Source organism: Neofelis nebulosa, chromosome 7 (assembly GCF_028018385.1).
Source record: "Neofelis nebulosa isolate mNeoNeb1 chromosome 7, mNeoNeb1.pri, whole genome shotgun sequence".
Lineage (NCBI taxonomy): Eukaryota > Metazoa > Chordata > Mammalia > Carnivora > Felidae > Neofelis > Neofelis nebulosa.
The window spans coordinates 118,788,703-118,804,203 of NC_080788.1; the positions used below are offsets into that span (position 1 = coordinate 118,788,703).

General features: G+C 44.7%; 1 protein-coding gene across 15 annotated transcripts in view; it reads left to right on the forward strand.

The window, feature by feature from the left end:
- RGS6 (regulator of G protein signaling 6) overlaps positions 1-15,501 on the forward strand; it is a 606,508-nt gene that overhangs the window by 531,593 nt on the left and 59,414 nt on the right. For 14 of the 15 annotated variants that reach the window (XM_058739537.1, XM_058739533.1, XM_058739538.1 and 11 more), the window contains 2 exons: positions 1,717-1,827; positions 12,854-12,979. In XM_058739537.1, coding sequence (XP_058595520.1) covers positions 1,717-1,827; positions 12,854-12,979 — 237 coding nt within the window. The remainder of the gene's footprint in view (positions 1-1,716; positions 1,828-12,853; positions 12,980-15,501) is intronic. The other variant, XM_058739543.1, reaches the window with a different exon arrangement.

Genomic DNA, 15,501 nt, shown 5'->3' on the forward strand with positions numbered 1-15,501 from the left:
TGGGGTTCTAGGTCCAGCACTATCTGCCAAGTATAAAGATAAAATAAAAATATTTTTAGACCTGCCAGGACTCGAAATAGTTAGCTTCTATGCATCCTTTCTTAGGAAACCACTAAAGGAGTATCTCAGCACAACCAGAGAGTAAAACCAGTAGACGGACATAAAGTCCGGGAAGCAAAGCACAGACAGAAGCCAGGGACGTCCCAGGAGGGTGATTTTACATCAAGTGTGTAGAGCAAACAGTCCAGACTGGAGAAAGAGGACTCCAGACTTTGGAGAGAGGACCTCCAGGAGACAGGGAGACAGAACTGAACAAGAATTGGCTAAGGTGTTTAAGATGTGGGAAAATTGGGGGCACCTGGGTGGCTCAGTCGGTTAAGTGTCTGACTTCGGCTCAGGTCACCATCTCATGGTTTGTGAGTTTGAGCCCCACGTCGGGATCTCTGCTGTCAGCATAGAACCTGCTTCAGATCTTCTGTCCCCCCTCTCTCTCTGCTCCTCCCCCACTCATTCTCACTCTCTCTCTCTTTCAAAATCAATAAACTTAAACAAAATATATGTGGAAAAATTGTTGCTAGGTGTTTTACAGATTTGTTAGAACATTTGGAAAGGGTGGTATGCTACTTAGCAGGAAACAGTTTATATCTAGTTTAATAATGTGGACACTGACAATTGATTTCACAAAAATTATTATACGTCTCTTAGGAGGATCGTGGGAGGAAGTGTGGGGGGAGTCGGGGACTGGCGAAGAGAGTTAAATCCTCATCTAAAATTGATAATCAAGGGGCAGCTGGGTGGCTCAGTCGGTGAAGCACCCGATTCTTGGTTTCAGCTCAGGTCATGATCTCACAGTTTCGAGAGTTCGAGCCCCGCGTTGGGCTCTGTGCTGATGGTGCAGAGCCTACTTAGGATTCTCTCTCTTCTCTCTCTCTCTCTCTCTCTGCCCCTCCCTTGCTCATGCTGTCTCTGTATCTCTCTAAAAAAATAAATAAAATTTAAAAAATTTTTAAATAAAAAATTGATAATCAAGAACAACTATAAAAACACAATTTAGAAATACACAGGTAAATGCTAAAGGAAACAGAAGGGTAGAAAGCAGATGTCTCTGTGAGCAGAGAGTGTGTGTTGTTGTGTGTGTGAAATCATTTTGTACTATTTTATTGTTTTAACCACATGCCTTTTGATGCAATGAAAATTTCATTCGAAAGATAATGTGGCCGTTTACAGTATAACCGGAAAAACTAAGCTGCTTTGTGGATATAATGCTTATAATGCATTACCTCCTTATGGTCCGTCAGGATTTTGGTCTTTGTCGTACAGAAGTCTCCCAGTTGGGAACCCTTGACTGGCAGCCTGGACGGATTTGAGTGTCCTTGGTGTGACCCAGATGCCCCGAGATCCCTAGTCTCCGTGAGAGGGTGATACACACGCAGGTTTGGACCTGTGTATCAGTCAGGCTTGCTCCACCAGCGAGGGGTGCACCAAGGTCCAGGTAAAGAGTAACGTGGGGAAAAGATATAAAATGTGTATGTACGACAGCAGGAATGCAAAAAACAATACGTTCCTCATAAGAAGAGAACAAGCATAAATAGAAACAGCTCGATTTGTCATTTTCCCTTTAACTTGGAATCCTATAAAGACAGTTACAACGTTTGTGTAAAAATGCAAGTTTTTATGGAAAACAGTGGCGTACTTTGCTTTGCTTCCCTCCCGCAGCTTAATTGCTTACACAGAACAGTATGTGGAATACGATCCATTGATCACGCCGGCCGAGCCGTCCAATCCCTGGATCAGCGACGATATCACTTTATGGGACATAGAGATGAGGTAAAAAATAAAAATAAAAAAAATAAAATGTTTCAATGTTCGAGAAAGAAAGAGATGTGGGGAAAAATTCATGAGATGGTGAAATTACATTATTTCCTACCTTAATTTGACGCTTTTTATCACTAGAACAGAAACCCCTCAAGTTACCTCCTGACTACGTTCGGCTCAGACGTGGTTCTACCCCCCTATACCTTTGGTTTATACGTGGATCCTTAGTGGCTTCCTCTGACCTTTCTCTGACCCTTTAGTGGCTTCCTCTGACCTTCCTCTGACCCTTTAGTGGCTTCCTCTGACCTTCCTCTGACCCTTTAGTGGCTTCCTCTGACCTTTCTCTGACCCTTTGGATGCCATGATAACAGGGACAGTCCTTCACATTTCCTAGTTCTCATTGCTGGAGGGAAAAAAATTCTGTGGGCCAATTTGTTTATATATGTGCAGAAACAACACTAATAATAATAGGTAGCGCATACTTGGCCCTGGCCACCGAGTAAGTGTCCCACGTGGAGTCCCCACGACCGGTAAACATTATTATTCTCATCATTGAACAGATGAGGAAACTGAGGCACAGAGGAGTTCATGAACTTGCTCAAGGTCACACAGCGAGCCGGTAGCAGAGTTAGGGTTAGAACCCAGCTCGAGAGCTGTGGTTTTCATCGCTCTGCTCTTCAGGAGTAACCGGAAGTAACTCTCTGCCCATGAGGGAGGCTGGTGCCTGTACTTTAACAGCTGAAGAGCCGAAGCCCGGAGGGACTTGGACCAGCGTCACAATCACAGAGGGAAACACGCACACGTTCAGTGTGTGGGTGCCTGTGCAGCCTCCCCACCTCGGCTAGCAGACTTTTTATTTCATTTTTCATTTCTTTGCATCTCCCTCATTCGCTTTCACTCTTGCCCTTTTTCTGCCTTCTTTTCTTGAAATGAAAAAAAAAACTTACAAAAAAGTAACAAAAGTCTCTTATTACTTTCATATTTTGCTTATTATAAAAAGCCCCAACTATTCAGATGTGCATAACGAAGAAAATTCTCTCTCCCTCCGATCCAATCTCATTGTCCAGAAAGAGTCTTTGTTTATAGTCTGATGCCGTGGTTCCCAAACTGCGCCATGGCAGGGAATTCACAGGGTTAGCCCGGGATATTCTGGATCTTTGAGGGAAGCGCTGTGGCGTTTGACTTGTGTCAGATACTGCATAAAGCACCAACTTAAGGTACTTCGCCATTTCCAACATTTCACATTACATTCCTTTCAGCGCTGTCGTATCTTTGCAAATCTGGGTTGTCAGGGCAGTTGCTACGATAAAAAGCAAGTACTTTGCAAAAACCAAAATGGAACAGAAAATGAGTACGGTGGGGTCCAGTCGGATTCCAGAGTTTGAGATAACGTGCAGTGTCCATCAGGCACACATTGTGGCATTTAAGAATTGTGGTTATTTAAGAAAACATTATTTTTTCTTTCAATGTATAGGTACTTTACAGCTACTAAGGTTTTAGGACATAAATATATATTAAGTCCTTTGGATCTGACTGTTTAATAAACAAAGCTGTTACGTACTTTTTTTTTTTTTTTTTTTGGCCCAGGGGCACCGTGAAAAAGTTACTGACACACTAAAAGTACCATGGACTCAGGAAGTTTGGAAACCTTTGATTTAGGGTCTAAAACCTTTGATTTAGATTTTTATATATATAGTATCATATTCTTTTGCATAAATGGATTCATTACATGTACATTGTCCCATAATTTTTAAATGAATATATCATGGTGATCTTTCTCTGTAAATGCATATAACTCCACCTTATACTCTTTAATAACTACATAGTGAGGGCACCCTTGTATGAGTAGAGTGTAATGTATTTAACCAACCCCTAGGTCATAAATATTAAAGTTATTATCTTTTTTTTTTTTTTTTTTTTTTTTTGCTGCTGTAAACAATGATGCAAGGAACATCCTCACACACAAGTCCAATTATTACTTTAGGATAAATTTCCAGGAGTGAAACTGCTAGGACCGGCAGATATATTTTGGTTTGAGTTCACACAGCCGAATTCCTCGTGAGCAAAATTCTAACAAACCTTTCCCATGCCCAGAGCTTAAAAGTGTCCACTTCCCACATCCTCACCATCCCAGGCATTATCAATCATTGTCACCTTTGCAAGTGTGTTAAGCTAAAATAAAAATCTCATTGCTTTTTCATTTCTTTGAGAATCCTGTCTCATGGTCATTTGGTACTCATTTTCCTCTTGTGACTTGACTGTTTTGGGGCTGTGCTCACTTGTCTCTGTGTTTTGCTTTGGACATTGGGATATCAAATGATTACATTTACTTGGATCATATGTATTTTATCTTTTACCTGATATTTTATGTTTTCTGGATCTTGTTCTTTTTGTTTCTTTTCCTCTTCCCTGATTTTTGCTTTATGAGTCAAATTTTGTGTTAGCTTTTGTTACTCTAGTTTCTATTCCGGTCATATTTACTTTTAAATCTTTAATTAAAAATGGCATCAATTCATACAAATAACATTAAAGTGTGTAAAGTAAAAAATAGAAGGGGCGCCTGGGTGGTTCAGTCTGTTAAGGGTCTGGCTTCGGGTCAGGTCATGATCTCAGGGTTCGTGGGTTCGAGCCCTGCTTTGGGCTCTGTTCTGACAGCTCAGAGCCAAGAACCTGCTTTGGATTCTGTGTCTCCTCTCTCTCAAAAATAAACATTAATTTTTTTTTAATTAAAAAAAATAAATTTCCCTTTGCCTCTTCCAAATCCCATTCTTTTTGATAGGTGTCTTAACCTGGTACATTGTAAGCAAACATTTTGTGACTGACATTTATTTCTCTGTCAGCGTTAAAAGAAAAGTAGTTTGTAGATGAGTATCTTCTTTCTAATAGTTCTGACGTGCCCTAGGTCATCCCTTCTAATCTGATCCACTGCCAGAAATTCTAATTCTAATCTCTTCTAGTCTTTTTTTAACTCAAGGTATTTTCTCTCCTTTTATTTATTTATTTATTTTTTAATCACTACTCTTTTTTCTGTTCTATCCTCTCTTTCCAGGAAATCCTTTTGTAGAAATTCTGAGCCTCTGAGATGGGGCAGCCATATTATTTCAAAACAAAACAAAACAAACAAACAAAAACCACAATGCCCAATCCCCTCCCTAACCCAATTAATTTCCAGCAGTGGGGCATTGGTTTGTTTGTTTTTAATGTGTCCGAGTGATTCTAAAGTGTAGCCCTGATCCAGACAGACCAGATAGTAGCTGGTGAGGACTTCCTCAGCAGCTGTGGGGTCCGTGGTTCTCAAAGCACAGGGTATAGCAGAAGCACCTGGAATGCTCATTAAGAAGACAGATGCCCCAGGGTGGTTCTGGGTTTATTTTTAGCAAGTGTTCTAGATGATTCTGCGGCCCAGCAGTTTGAGAACTTCCCGTGTGGTTTGCGGAGTCCCCACCTCTCTCCCCACCCCCTCCCCTGCCCCCTACAGGCTCTCCTCTGAGCAGTTCACATGACTATAGGGCTTCACCTGAGAGTGTTAGTGAGGAGCCATAGGTCAGTCAGCACGGACCCCTGTGAGCCCTGGCCATGTGGGCCAAGAGCAGACTGAAAGACCGGGTCCCCTCTCAGAGCGACACGGGTGGTAAAGCTCCAATTTCCCTTAGCATGACATCCACACAAGCCAGGTGCTCCGCTCTGTCTCAGATCCTGATGGCGTTTCTGAAATTCTGCAGTTTCCTCTCCATGGTGTTCCCAATAGGTCCACTCTTCTCCCTTCTGCTGAGGGGTCTTAGGGAACAATCCGGTTAGATTGCAGAAGCCAGTGAAAAGTAGGGGGAAAGCAGGAGTGTCTTTAGAAGTCTCCCTGCTTTGCTGAGATGCTTTTTCCCTCTATTATTAGCTCTTCGCCTCTCGATTACAGAGGCACTACTCTCTGGTTTTGTTACCCATATTAAGACCTGGCCAGGAAATACTCCCCATGTGCTGAGGAGACCCTCTCCTCCATAGAGACCCTTTGTTCCATATTTCTGAGTGTCTTCCATATGTCCCCTGGCCAGGGCCCACCAGCTGCCTCTGCTTCCAGTCCTGCTGTTCAGAGCTTGGGGGTTTCCCAGGCTTCTGTTGGGGATGTAGCTAATTTCTTTTCAGATGACCCTGGAATCGTAAGTGGTTCCCAATCAGGTGACACCAGTTCAGTCCATCTGCTTCGTACCTTCCAAAAATTTCTCAGTTTTATCACCCGCTGATAGCCAACGTCTGTGCCTCTACATACTGCGGATTTGTTTGTTTTCTTTTTAATTATATTTTACTGAACTCCAGACTCTTGCCTGTCCCTTCTGCCTGGACCACTTCCTCAGAACCCCTCATGGCTGGTTTCACTTCTCAGTCAGCATGGGTGTCCCTTCATCAGAAAGGTCTTCTGTGATCAGTCACCCTGAGTGATCACCCCATCCATCCAGCTCTTCTCCACCACATCCTCCCCTTGGTTCTCTTTCTAGTTAGGACTTAACTAGGACTATGTCTGACACATAGTAGGCATTCAAAACACATAAGTTGGATGGAAGACAGATGAAGGAGTGACTATTTCTCTGATCATTTCATTGGTATTTGGGAATTAGAGAGGTAGGTACATAAACATAATTCACCATAAGGACACTGGGATTTCCCCCTTCTTTCTGTAAAGACAGCAACAAAGTATGTGATCATTCGGGGAAGTGGTGGTCACCTGACCTGTTAGTTTATCCCAACCTGTCAGCACTTTGTCCCCAAGGGAATGCTATCTGCTCCTACAACTAGTACTCTGGTTCTGGTCTTATCGCTTAGGTTTCTACTCTAATCAGAATGCCTAAGACACCTAAGGCATTCTGTGTACATTCAAACAGAGTCAAGTGATTTAGATACAAGTGAAAATAAAGAGAAGCTGTGAGGCCCTTTCTTCTCCCAGCAGGACATTCCTACCCACTCAGATGCAGGCAGTGGTTAGGAACCTACCTTTGGAGAAGCACAGAGTCTGGGATCAGTGCCAACCTCCTGCTTCAGCCTAGAGATGGTCCCTGCTCATGACACAAAGCCTTAAGATAACCAGTAGAATAATCAAAGATCATTTTTTCTCAGTTTCAGCTTAATTCAATAAATATGAATTGAGAACTTACTGTGTGCTCAATTCCAAACAAGAAGTTCTGTCAAGACTCAAATGTAGCAAGGTGCCTTAAACATGCCCTCCCATCTCCCAGACCGAGGATTCCTTCTCCTCTGGCAAAGGACATTGATAAGTCATTTGGGCATAAAATCAGGCTCTGAGGGCAGAGTTGTTGGCAGAGACTCAAACAACAAGGGACAGGGCTTGTGACTTAAGGCAATGAGAAGAACGTATTTCTTGTAATTTTTGTTCCTGAGAGGGGAGACCTAAGCACAGTGAAAAGCAGGGAAGAGCAGAGTGATGGGAGAGACCAGGCCTCTGTGCAGGGCCAGGAAGAGCCCTAAGACCACAGCGTCCAAGGACTTTGCAAACACAGGAATATCAAGTATGTGATGTTTTTTAATGTCTGCTGCTGGCTGGTGCAATATGTACCCCCTTCTCAAGACCCTTGAATCTCAGTAAAGGCTTCTACCCTCCCGAACATCTCATGGGAAGGAGTTTTGGGGTGAAGATGGGTAGAGGCTTATGGAAGAGTGAAGGCAGCAGGTAAGAAAGCAGGACTCTCCTTGGGAGCTCAAGTTAGTCTGAGGCAGGCTTTGATTTCCACTGGGCCTGGGCAAAGGGCTGCAGGCAGGCTCATTACAGTGTCCAGGACAGACAAAGTCTGCATTCTACAGAGTTCAGCATACTCTCTTTGCCAAGTGGAGGTTACAGACGGCCCAGTGGAAGACAGCAACAGGACTTAACAAAATAAGTGACAAGATGATGTAGGATAGGGCATGAATAACAGAAAATTGTGCTTTAATCCTTTTTCCTTCTCAGGCAAGCTATTAGATCTAGAAATCCAAGGATGAGAAAGCATCCATTCAGAGGGCAATTAAAGACTACCCTTTTAAGGATGAGCAAACTACACCTCAAGTCTATTTGATGGAAATTCCGAGAAATCAAGTTTAAAGAAAAGAGTGGTAGCCAGGGCTCATCATGGAGGAAAAATCAGCCAAAAGTTGCCAGGTTGCAGCTGGAGAGAACCCTGTAGTCTAATTTTTTTTTTATGTTTATTTATTTTTGAGAAAGAGAGAAAGAGACAGAGCATAAGAGGGGGAGGGGCAGAGAGAGAGGGAGACACAGAATCAGAGGCAGGCTCCAGGCTCTGAGCCATCAGCACAGATCCCGATGCGGGGCTCAAACTCACAAACTGAGAGATCATGACCTGAGCCGAAGTCAGACGCTTAACCAACTGAGCCACCCAGGTGCCCCGAGAACTCTGTAGTCTAAATACCATCAGGAGAGTGTCTCAGGGAGGTCTCTCAGAAATATTTCTGGTCATGTCATTAACCAGATAGTGGATCTAACAAAAACGTGGCATTGCCGGAATTGTGGTTCATAATTTACTCTCTCCGCATGGTTTAGCTTTCTCTCTCTGCTGGGCATGAGTGAAGAGCTACAAGGAAACTGGTTTGTCCTGCTTGGCCATAGTATCTGCTACCAGCCTGCCTGATCTGCTGAGTAGCAGCAACTGTCCCCAAGCTTCCTATGCCCAGCAAGTCTGATAGAACTATTAGTCCAGGGTATTAGTCAAGTTTCTTCTCTGTGGTGGCCAGCCTCCAAATATGGCCCCATCCATGCCTTTCTTCATCTTATGCGTGGGTCACTTCTTACATCAAGATGGGATAGGTCCCTACTTTTTCACCTGGGCTGGTGTTGGTGCCTAATTTGACCAATAGAGTGTGGCAGAAGTAACATTCTGAGAATAGGTCATAAAGTAGCCTATATTTATGTGATGTCTCCTATCACAGTCATTCAAAACATTTGCTCCTGAGATACTCCTTCTTAGAACCCATTGGCCATGCTGTGAGAATGCCAGGCCACTGAAGAGGTCATGTCACCAACAGCCCCAGCTGAGCTCCTAGCCAACAACCAGTATCAACTGCCATGTGATGAGTTATCTTGAATGTGCAGCCCACTTGAGCCTTTCAATGACCCCACCCCCAACTTCCAGCTATAACTACTTGAGAGACCCCATGTGCAAATCACCTGGCTGAGCCCCAGTCAACCCAGGGGACAGGGAGAAAGAATAATCAATCACTGTTTTAAGCCAGAGTTTTAGGATGATTTGTCACAGAACAATACATACCTGGACCATTCCCCATCAGAGTACTCAAGACCCTCAGGCTACTCTAGGGGCATAAAATAAAATTGCCATCATTCTTTCAAAAGCCTTGACCCTAAAATGGCATCCTTGGATATTTGCTCTTTAAGGAACTGTCCTTTGTTTCATAATTTTTCTAAAGACTCAAAAGTCTTTTCAAGATGGCTTATGTATTTCCCCAAATCTTAGTTTAGACCTCAAATGAGGGAAATGTAGTGGAAGGCAAGGTAGTAGGAAAAAAAGAACAGGCTTTAGAAATAGGCAGGCCCATGTACCCATTCCAGACTGTGTGGCTTTGGGAAATCTAACCTCTCTTGATCTCTGGACACCTAAATACAAATATCCACCTCCCTGGCATATATTGAGATTGAATATAGATGGCTGCTTCCTCTGAACCTGTCTTTCTTGTTCTCAATGTGGGAGATTTCTACCATGCTCTTAGGTTGGGGGATCAGCTGGAATGAAAGATGGACTCCCTTGGAGAGCCACCTGTCTTTGCTCTATATTGGTTTGGGCTGCCCAGTGGGATGTAAGAATTTGGTAAGAATCAGTGGGCACAGAGCACCAATTAAAGAAAAGACATCCAGCTAGCAATTAGAAAATCCCATCAGGATAAGGACACATCACTCACATCACTATACACATTTTCTTATTGATTTCCGCTTAGTGTTGAACACTTGCTGTGTGAAAATGCTGTGGTGAATACAAAGATGCATGAGACATGGTCTCTGCCCTCAAAGGGCTCACAAGGTAGCTGGAGAGACAGTGACATACCCTTGAAAGGCTAAATGATGATGCAAATGTATGTCATAAGGAAGCATCTCAAAACAATAGTTGGAAACAAAGGGGCTGTGAGTTCCATGAATTACTCGTTTGAGTTGGGCCGAGGGAAAGTTATTGTTCCAGTCACCTGGAGATGTTTTAATTTTCAAAATTATTTTATAACCAGAGCCCATTCAGTGGTAGCAACATGTTCAAATCTGATCTTGAACCTTAAAGAGGATGATGCTTGGAAATACCCAAGTGCTGCAAGAAACACACATTGAAAGAAGCTGAGCCGAGAAGCTCTTAATAGAACAGATCCCAATAACCACATGTACTAGGGGGAAAAGGAGCAGATGTGGAGCCTCCACATGTAGAAGGAGGATTGTGAATAATGGATAGTTGAGAGAACCCAGATGTTGAATATTGTCACCCCAAAATGCATACCCGTCCCAGAACCTCCGAATATGATTTTATTTGAAAATAAGGCTATTTCAGATGCAGGCAGTTAAGAGGAGCTCAAACTGGAGTAGGTGGGCTCCTAATCCAGGATGCCTGGTATCTTTACAGAAAGAGAAAACAGACACAGATACACATGCACAGAGTGCATGCCACATGAAGATAAACACACAGGGAGAGCACCGCGTGAAGACGGAGGCAGCGATTGGAGTGACGGAGGCAAGAATCCCCAAGTATTTCTGGCAACATCAGAAGCTGAGAGAAAAACACGAGACAAATTCTCCTCTAGAGCCTTCAGAGAGAAAGCCTGGCCCTGCCAACACCTTTGATTTTAGACTCCTAGCCTCCAGAAGTATGAGAGAATAAATTTCTGTTATTTTAAGGCACCCAGTTTGTTGGTAATTTCTTACGGCCACCCTAGGAAACTATGGTATCCAGGTGCCCTCTCTATAGACCACCTTATTTCTGCTGAAGTCTGACCTTGCAGCTCTCTGGATGTCCTCATCTGTGTCCTATGTCTCTGATGACGCATCTAACATGACAGTCCACGCTTCCTAGCCTGCCCCCAAAACGACCTTTCTCCCACCCATGATACCACCAAGTAACCTGGTAGGATGACTGTGGACCCCCGCTGCGTGGGTACCAGAAAATGGTGGCACTAGCCGTGTGTACACATGAGGCAGCCACTACAAAAATGGAGTGACCTTCTACACCCGGCTCTTGGGGAACAGCTTTCCATCAGGGTGAAGCTTCCACCAGCGCTACAAGTTTGGCAGGCAAAGAGCAAATGGTGGAGCCCGTTCCAGCTCACAGCATGACCCCGGCAGAAAGAGGCAACGTGCTGCGGTTCTCTGGGACTCACATCTGCTGCTAACCTCAACCTCAGGGGACTTCTCCATAAACAGTAGTTTCTGTCCCCTGGCAAGCTAGCAAGTGTGATGGGTTCTGTGGCTTGAGTTCAAGAGAGTCCAGGCTCTGTCTTCTTGTCTTGTTGTAAAAGGCCCGGCCTGGAACTTTGGAAGAGATGTTTCACAGAAGTCCCCAGGCTTTGACTGGATGGGCTTGGTCTTTCCACTGTGACCCTGCTGGGCTAAGCCTGGCGGTACAGAGTTGTGCACAAGATTCTCCCAAGCCCCAAGCATACAATCTCAGAGTTGGAAGACGCTCCTGCTGGTGATTATGCCCAGCAGTGCAGAAATAGAAGGGTTGGGCTTGAATCACTTCGGTCCAGAGCTACGCCTTCCAATACAGTAGTCATAGCTACATGTGGCCACTGAAGTGTGAACTTTAATGATTTAAAGTGAAATATAGTTTAAAATTCAGTTCGCCAGATCAATACTCCTCAAAGTTTGGTGTTTTTTTTTAATTTTTATTTTTGAGAGGAAGAGAGAGAGAGAGAGAGCGAGCATGTGTGAGTGGGAGAGGGGCAGAGGCAGAGGGGGAGACAGAGGATCCGTAGCAGGGTCTGTGCTGACATCAGCGAGCCCGATGTGGGGCTCGAACTCAGGAACTGCAAGATCATGACCTGAGCTGAAGTTGGATGCTCAACTGAGGGAGCCGCCCAGGTGCCCTGCTCCTTAAAGTTGAATGAGAGCTTAAATCACCCAGAGATCTTGTTGGGCTGAGGATTCTTAATCCACATGCCTGAGGTGCGGCCTGAGATTCCACTGCTGGTCCACAGGCCACTCCTTGCGTGGGCGGTTATAGCACGCAGCTTGCGAACTAGGACCCTATTGCTGCCTGAAGGGTCAGGCGAATAAATACACAAGTGAACTGCAAAAGGAAAGACAGAGCTGAAGGAAATGGTCTGAGGAAGATCACGTGGTTTGAGGAGGGTCACATGGGCGTGAGTCAGCACAGCGAGGTTAAGAGCTGCACTCTGGAGCCACACCATCCAGACTCGTCTTGACTCCATCACTTCCTAGTGTGTCCCTGGGCAAATGACCACTAGATCTCAGTTTCTCTATCTGTATAATGGGGACAGTACCAGTACATTTTTCACAGAGCAGTAGTGAGGACTCTGTGAGTTAGCAGAGTTAAGACGCTCGAAACAATGCCCAAAACATCATAAACACGAAGCAGGTGGTTGTTAAATGAACACAACATTCTGCTTCCAGGCAAGTGACGAGGGTTTATCCCGATGCATTTCTGACCAAGGGTATGTCACTTGGATCTAAATAAGACTAAAAATGGTGGAGTTGAGAGTTGGGCTCTAACTGACTGCCATGGTCCAGAGAAGCCAAATAAATGGGGTTGTTTCATTTTCTGCAGACAGGAGCCACTTGGCGGATATCTTGGTGAGCCTCACCTAAATGTTGCCCCTTTCAAATGCCTTCTCTCAAGAGACATTCTACTGTTGGCTGATGTTGAGTAAAAGTCTGCAACCGGACTTTGTACAGGTTTTATAGAATCTATCACTTAAATTTGAGACATTGCCCTTCGCCATGTGTCAGCAAAACAGATTTGAGTTGTTAGAGGGAACAGGACACAGGTTTTTGCCTGGCATTGATCATTTTTTAAACCTTTGTTCTCCCCAAAAGCAAAGAGCCCAGCCAGCAGCGAGTCAAGAGATGGGGCTTCTCTTTCGACGAGGTATTGAAGGACCAGGTGGGGCGGGACCAGTTCCTAAGATTCCTGGAGTCCGAATTCAGCTCCGAAAACCTCAGGTAACTCTCTCGAAGTTGGGCGTGGTGTGTACAAAGAAATTTGCAGAATCAGTCTCTTTTTCTGCCTCCCTTTCTCGATGAAATGTGATGGTTCAAACTCAAAGTCCAGCTAATCTGTCTAAGGTTGAAATGGAGAAGGACAAGCTTGATGCGTCACTTGGGTATCACCATGCTAGCACTTTCCAAAACCAACATTTTTGTTCTTTAAATGCAAACATTTGTTCAAGTTATCGGAAACATGCCTGCAATAATAAGTAAATGATCAAATGGGTTTTATGACACCGTGCGTTAACTAAAACCAGAAAACCGTGGAGCTTCAGAGTGGAAAGGCACCTCAGAGAACCTCTCCTTCAAAACTTCTCAGTCTGGGGTCCTGAATACTCGACAAGCTAACCGGAAAACAAGAGACATCCCTGAGCTCACTTCAGAATTTCAAAAAGCCAAAGTAAATACCACTCAATACCTGGCGACATATCTGTAAAAACTAATTAAAATATGCTTTTCCTTTTGGGGGGGAATTCTATCAACGCCATGTCATGTTTGCTCTGGTCACCTGCCACCAGTGAGAACATCTGATCGTTTCCGTTGGTCTCCAGCTAATCAAGATGAGGGGAAATGTATTGATGTATTAATCATTGCTGTTCAGTGGAAGAAAAAAACCAAAACTTTCAAAACATGAGGTCCATTGAGAGAGGGGGGGAAAGGGACAGTATTCAAAGGGAAAGGGTTTGTTGTCATGAAAAGTTTGGGAACTTGTGGTTTATTCAGGCTTCTGCTGTATCAGATGTAGACACAGAAGCCTATGGAAAAGGTGACTGGTATAAGACCCCTGAGTGATATTAGCAAACTGGTGGCTTCTCAGATGGACATCTCGGGGTTTTTCTCTTGGCACCAGCTTCTTTTTTATACGCTAGGTTAATTCCCATCTTCCAAGGGTTGCTTTTTTCTAGCAAGGGTGGTTTTATTAATTTTTTTCTTATTTTTTAACTTTAAAAAGTCCAAGAGCTACTGTGGGCAAAGGACTGCTCGCTCCAGGGTTAATGTGCAAAGTCCATGTTATTTATTTGGTAGTAGAGACCATATCAGCCCCATAAATCAACCACACAGTCTTTATCCCACACCTATGCTGTATCAAGCCCTGCAAGAGTCTGCCGGGGGATGCAGAAAAGTCAAGATGCATGATCCTCACCCGCAGGGATCTTGTAGGCCCTTGACGAAAAGGCACAAGAGACTATTAAATCATTAAATGACTGTAAATGAGAATAAACACTAAGAACTGTTTTGGAAGTGTTTTTTTCCAAAAAGAGAGGAACGAATGTAAGCCAGAGTAGGCCAATCATAAGCTGGTCTTTGAAAAACACACAGGATACTGATAGACAAAAAAGAAGGAAGGAGAGTATTCTACGCAGGAAGACCCAACGAGCAAAGCTGTGGCCGTGGGAGTCTCCCACGTCACACAGATGCCAGTTAATCGTATGTATCTATGCCTTTCTAGGCGGCCAGGTGCCTGTTGTAAAAACAGACTAAGGCTGCATATCTGATTCTAGGTCAGGACACAGGATTTCTTTCCTTATGCTGAGGCATTATTCTAAACACACCTCAGAGCTTCGCTTCAATTCCTAGTCAAGCATTTGGAACAGAAAGCTTGACTTCTAAAACTCCTCATTACGGTGGGTTCAGACCAGCCTCCCAGGCCATAAATGGAGGTGGGTCCTGATTAGGAAGCCACGCCCTCTATGGCCAGCATGATGCCCTCAGACAGCCTCTCTGTGCCCTAGCTCAGCCCCAGGACCCACCCGGAGCTTGGTCCCCATGAACCACCCCTGGGAGACCATTTCTCTTTGTCATCTCTGTCCCACGCAGGTCCCCAACATAAAATGGTACAGAGGTCTCCTTTACCTATTTCTTAGCCCATGAGTGGCCTTATGACCCCCTGCCACCTGCACCATTACGGAGACTTGGAAGAACGACCACAGGGTCCTGGCCATTCTGAGCGGGAGCATCTACTGGCTCAGCACCTCCTGCCCAGTCTGAGTGTAGCCAGGGCCACATATCGGTTCAGACTAGTGTAACGAAAACGCATTACATTTAGGGCCAGGAGTACATGGAGGAGCGTGTCCCCGGCAGGTGCTCAGCACCTCATCCTGCCGTTACCTCTCATGCCTCCACCAGCTCCTTCCCCCCCCCCCCCCACCCCCGGGCCAGGAGGCTGCATTCAACCCTAGGTGAAAGACTGTCGGGGGGGGGGGGGGGGCCTTGTGAGTGTGCCGGTGACTAATCTACACCCCCAGCATGAATGCATAAATCCACACTTAAAGAGGGTCCCCTCTGATCCATGACAGGAGAGAGGATAAAGAAAATAGAACAGCCGGAGATAAAAAGTACAGCCCAAGAGCTTATAAAATCCTCTCTGGAGGCCCAAGTTCCACTTTTATGATATTCAGCATAATTGGATGTATGGGGGAAAGTTCAGTTTGAAATCACACAACCACTTAGGACTCTTCGGTCATCCATAACCAGGT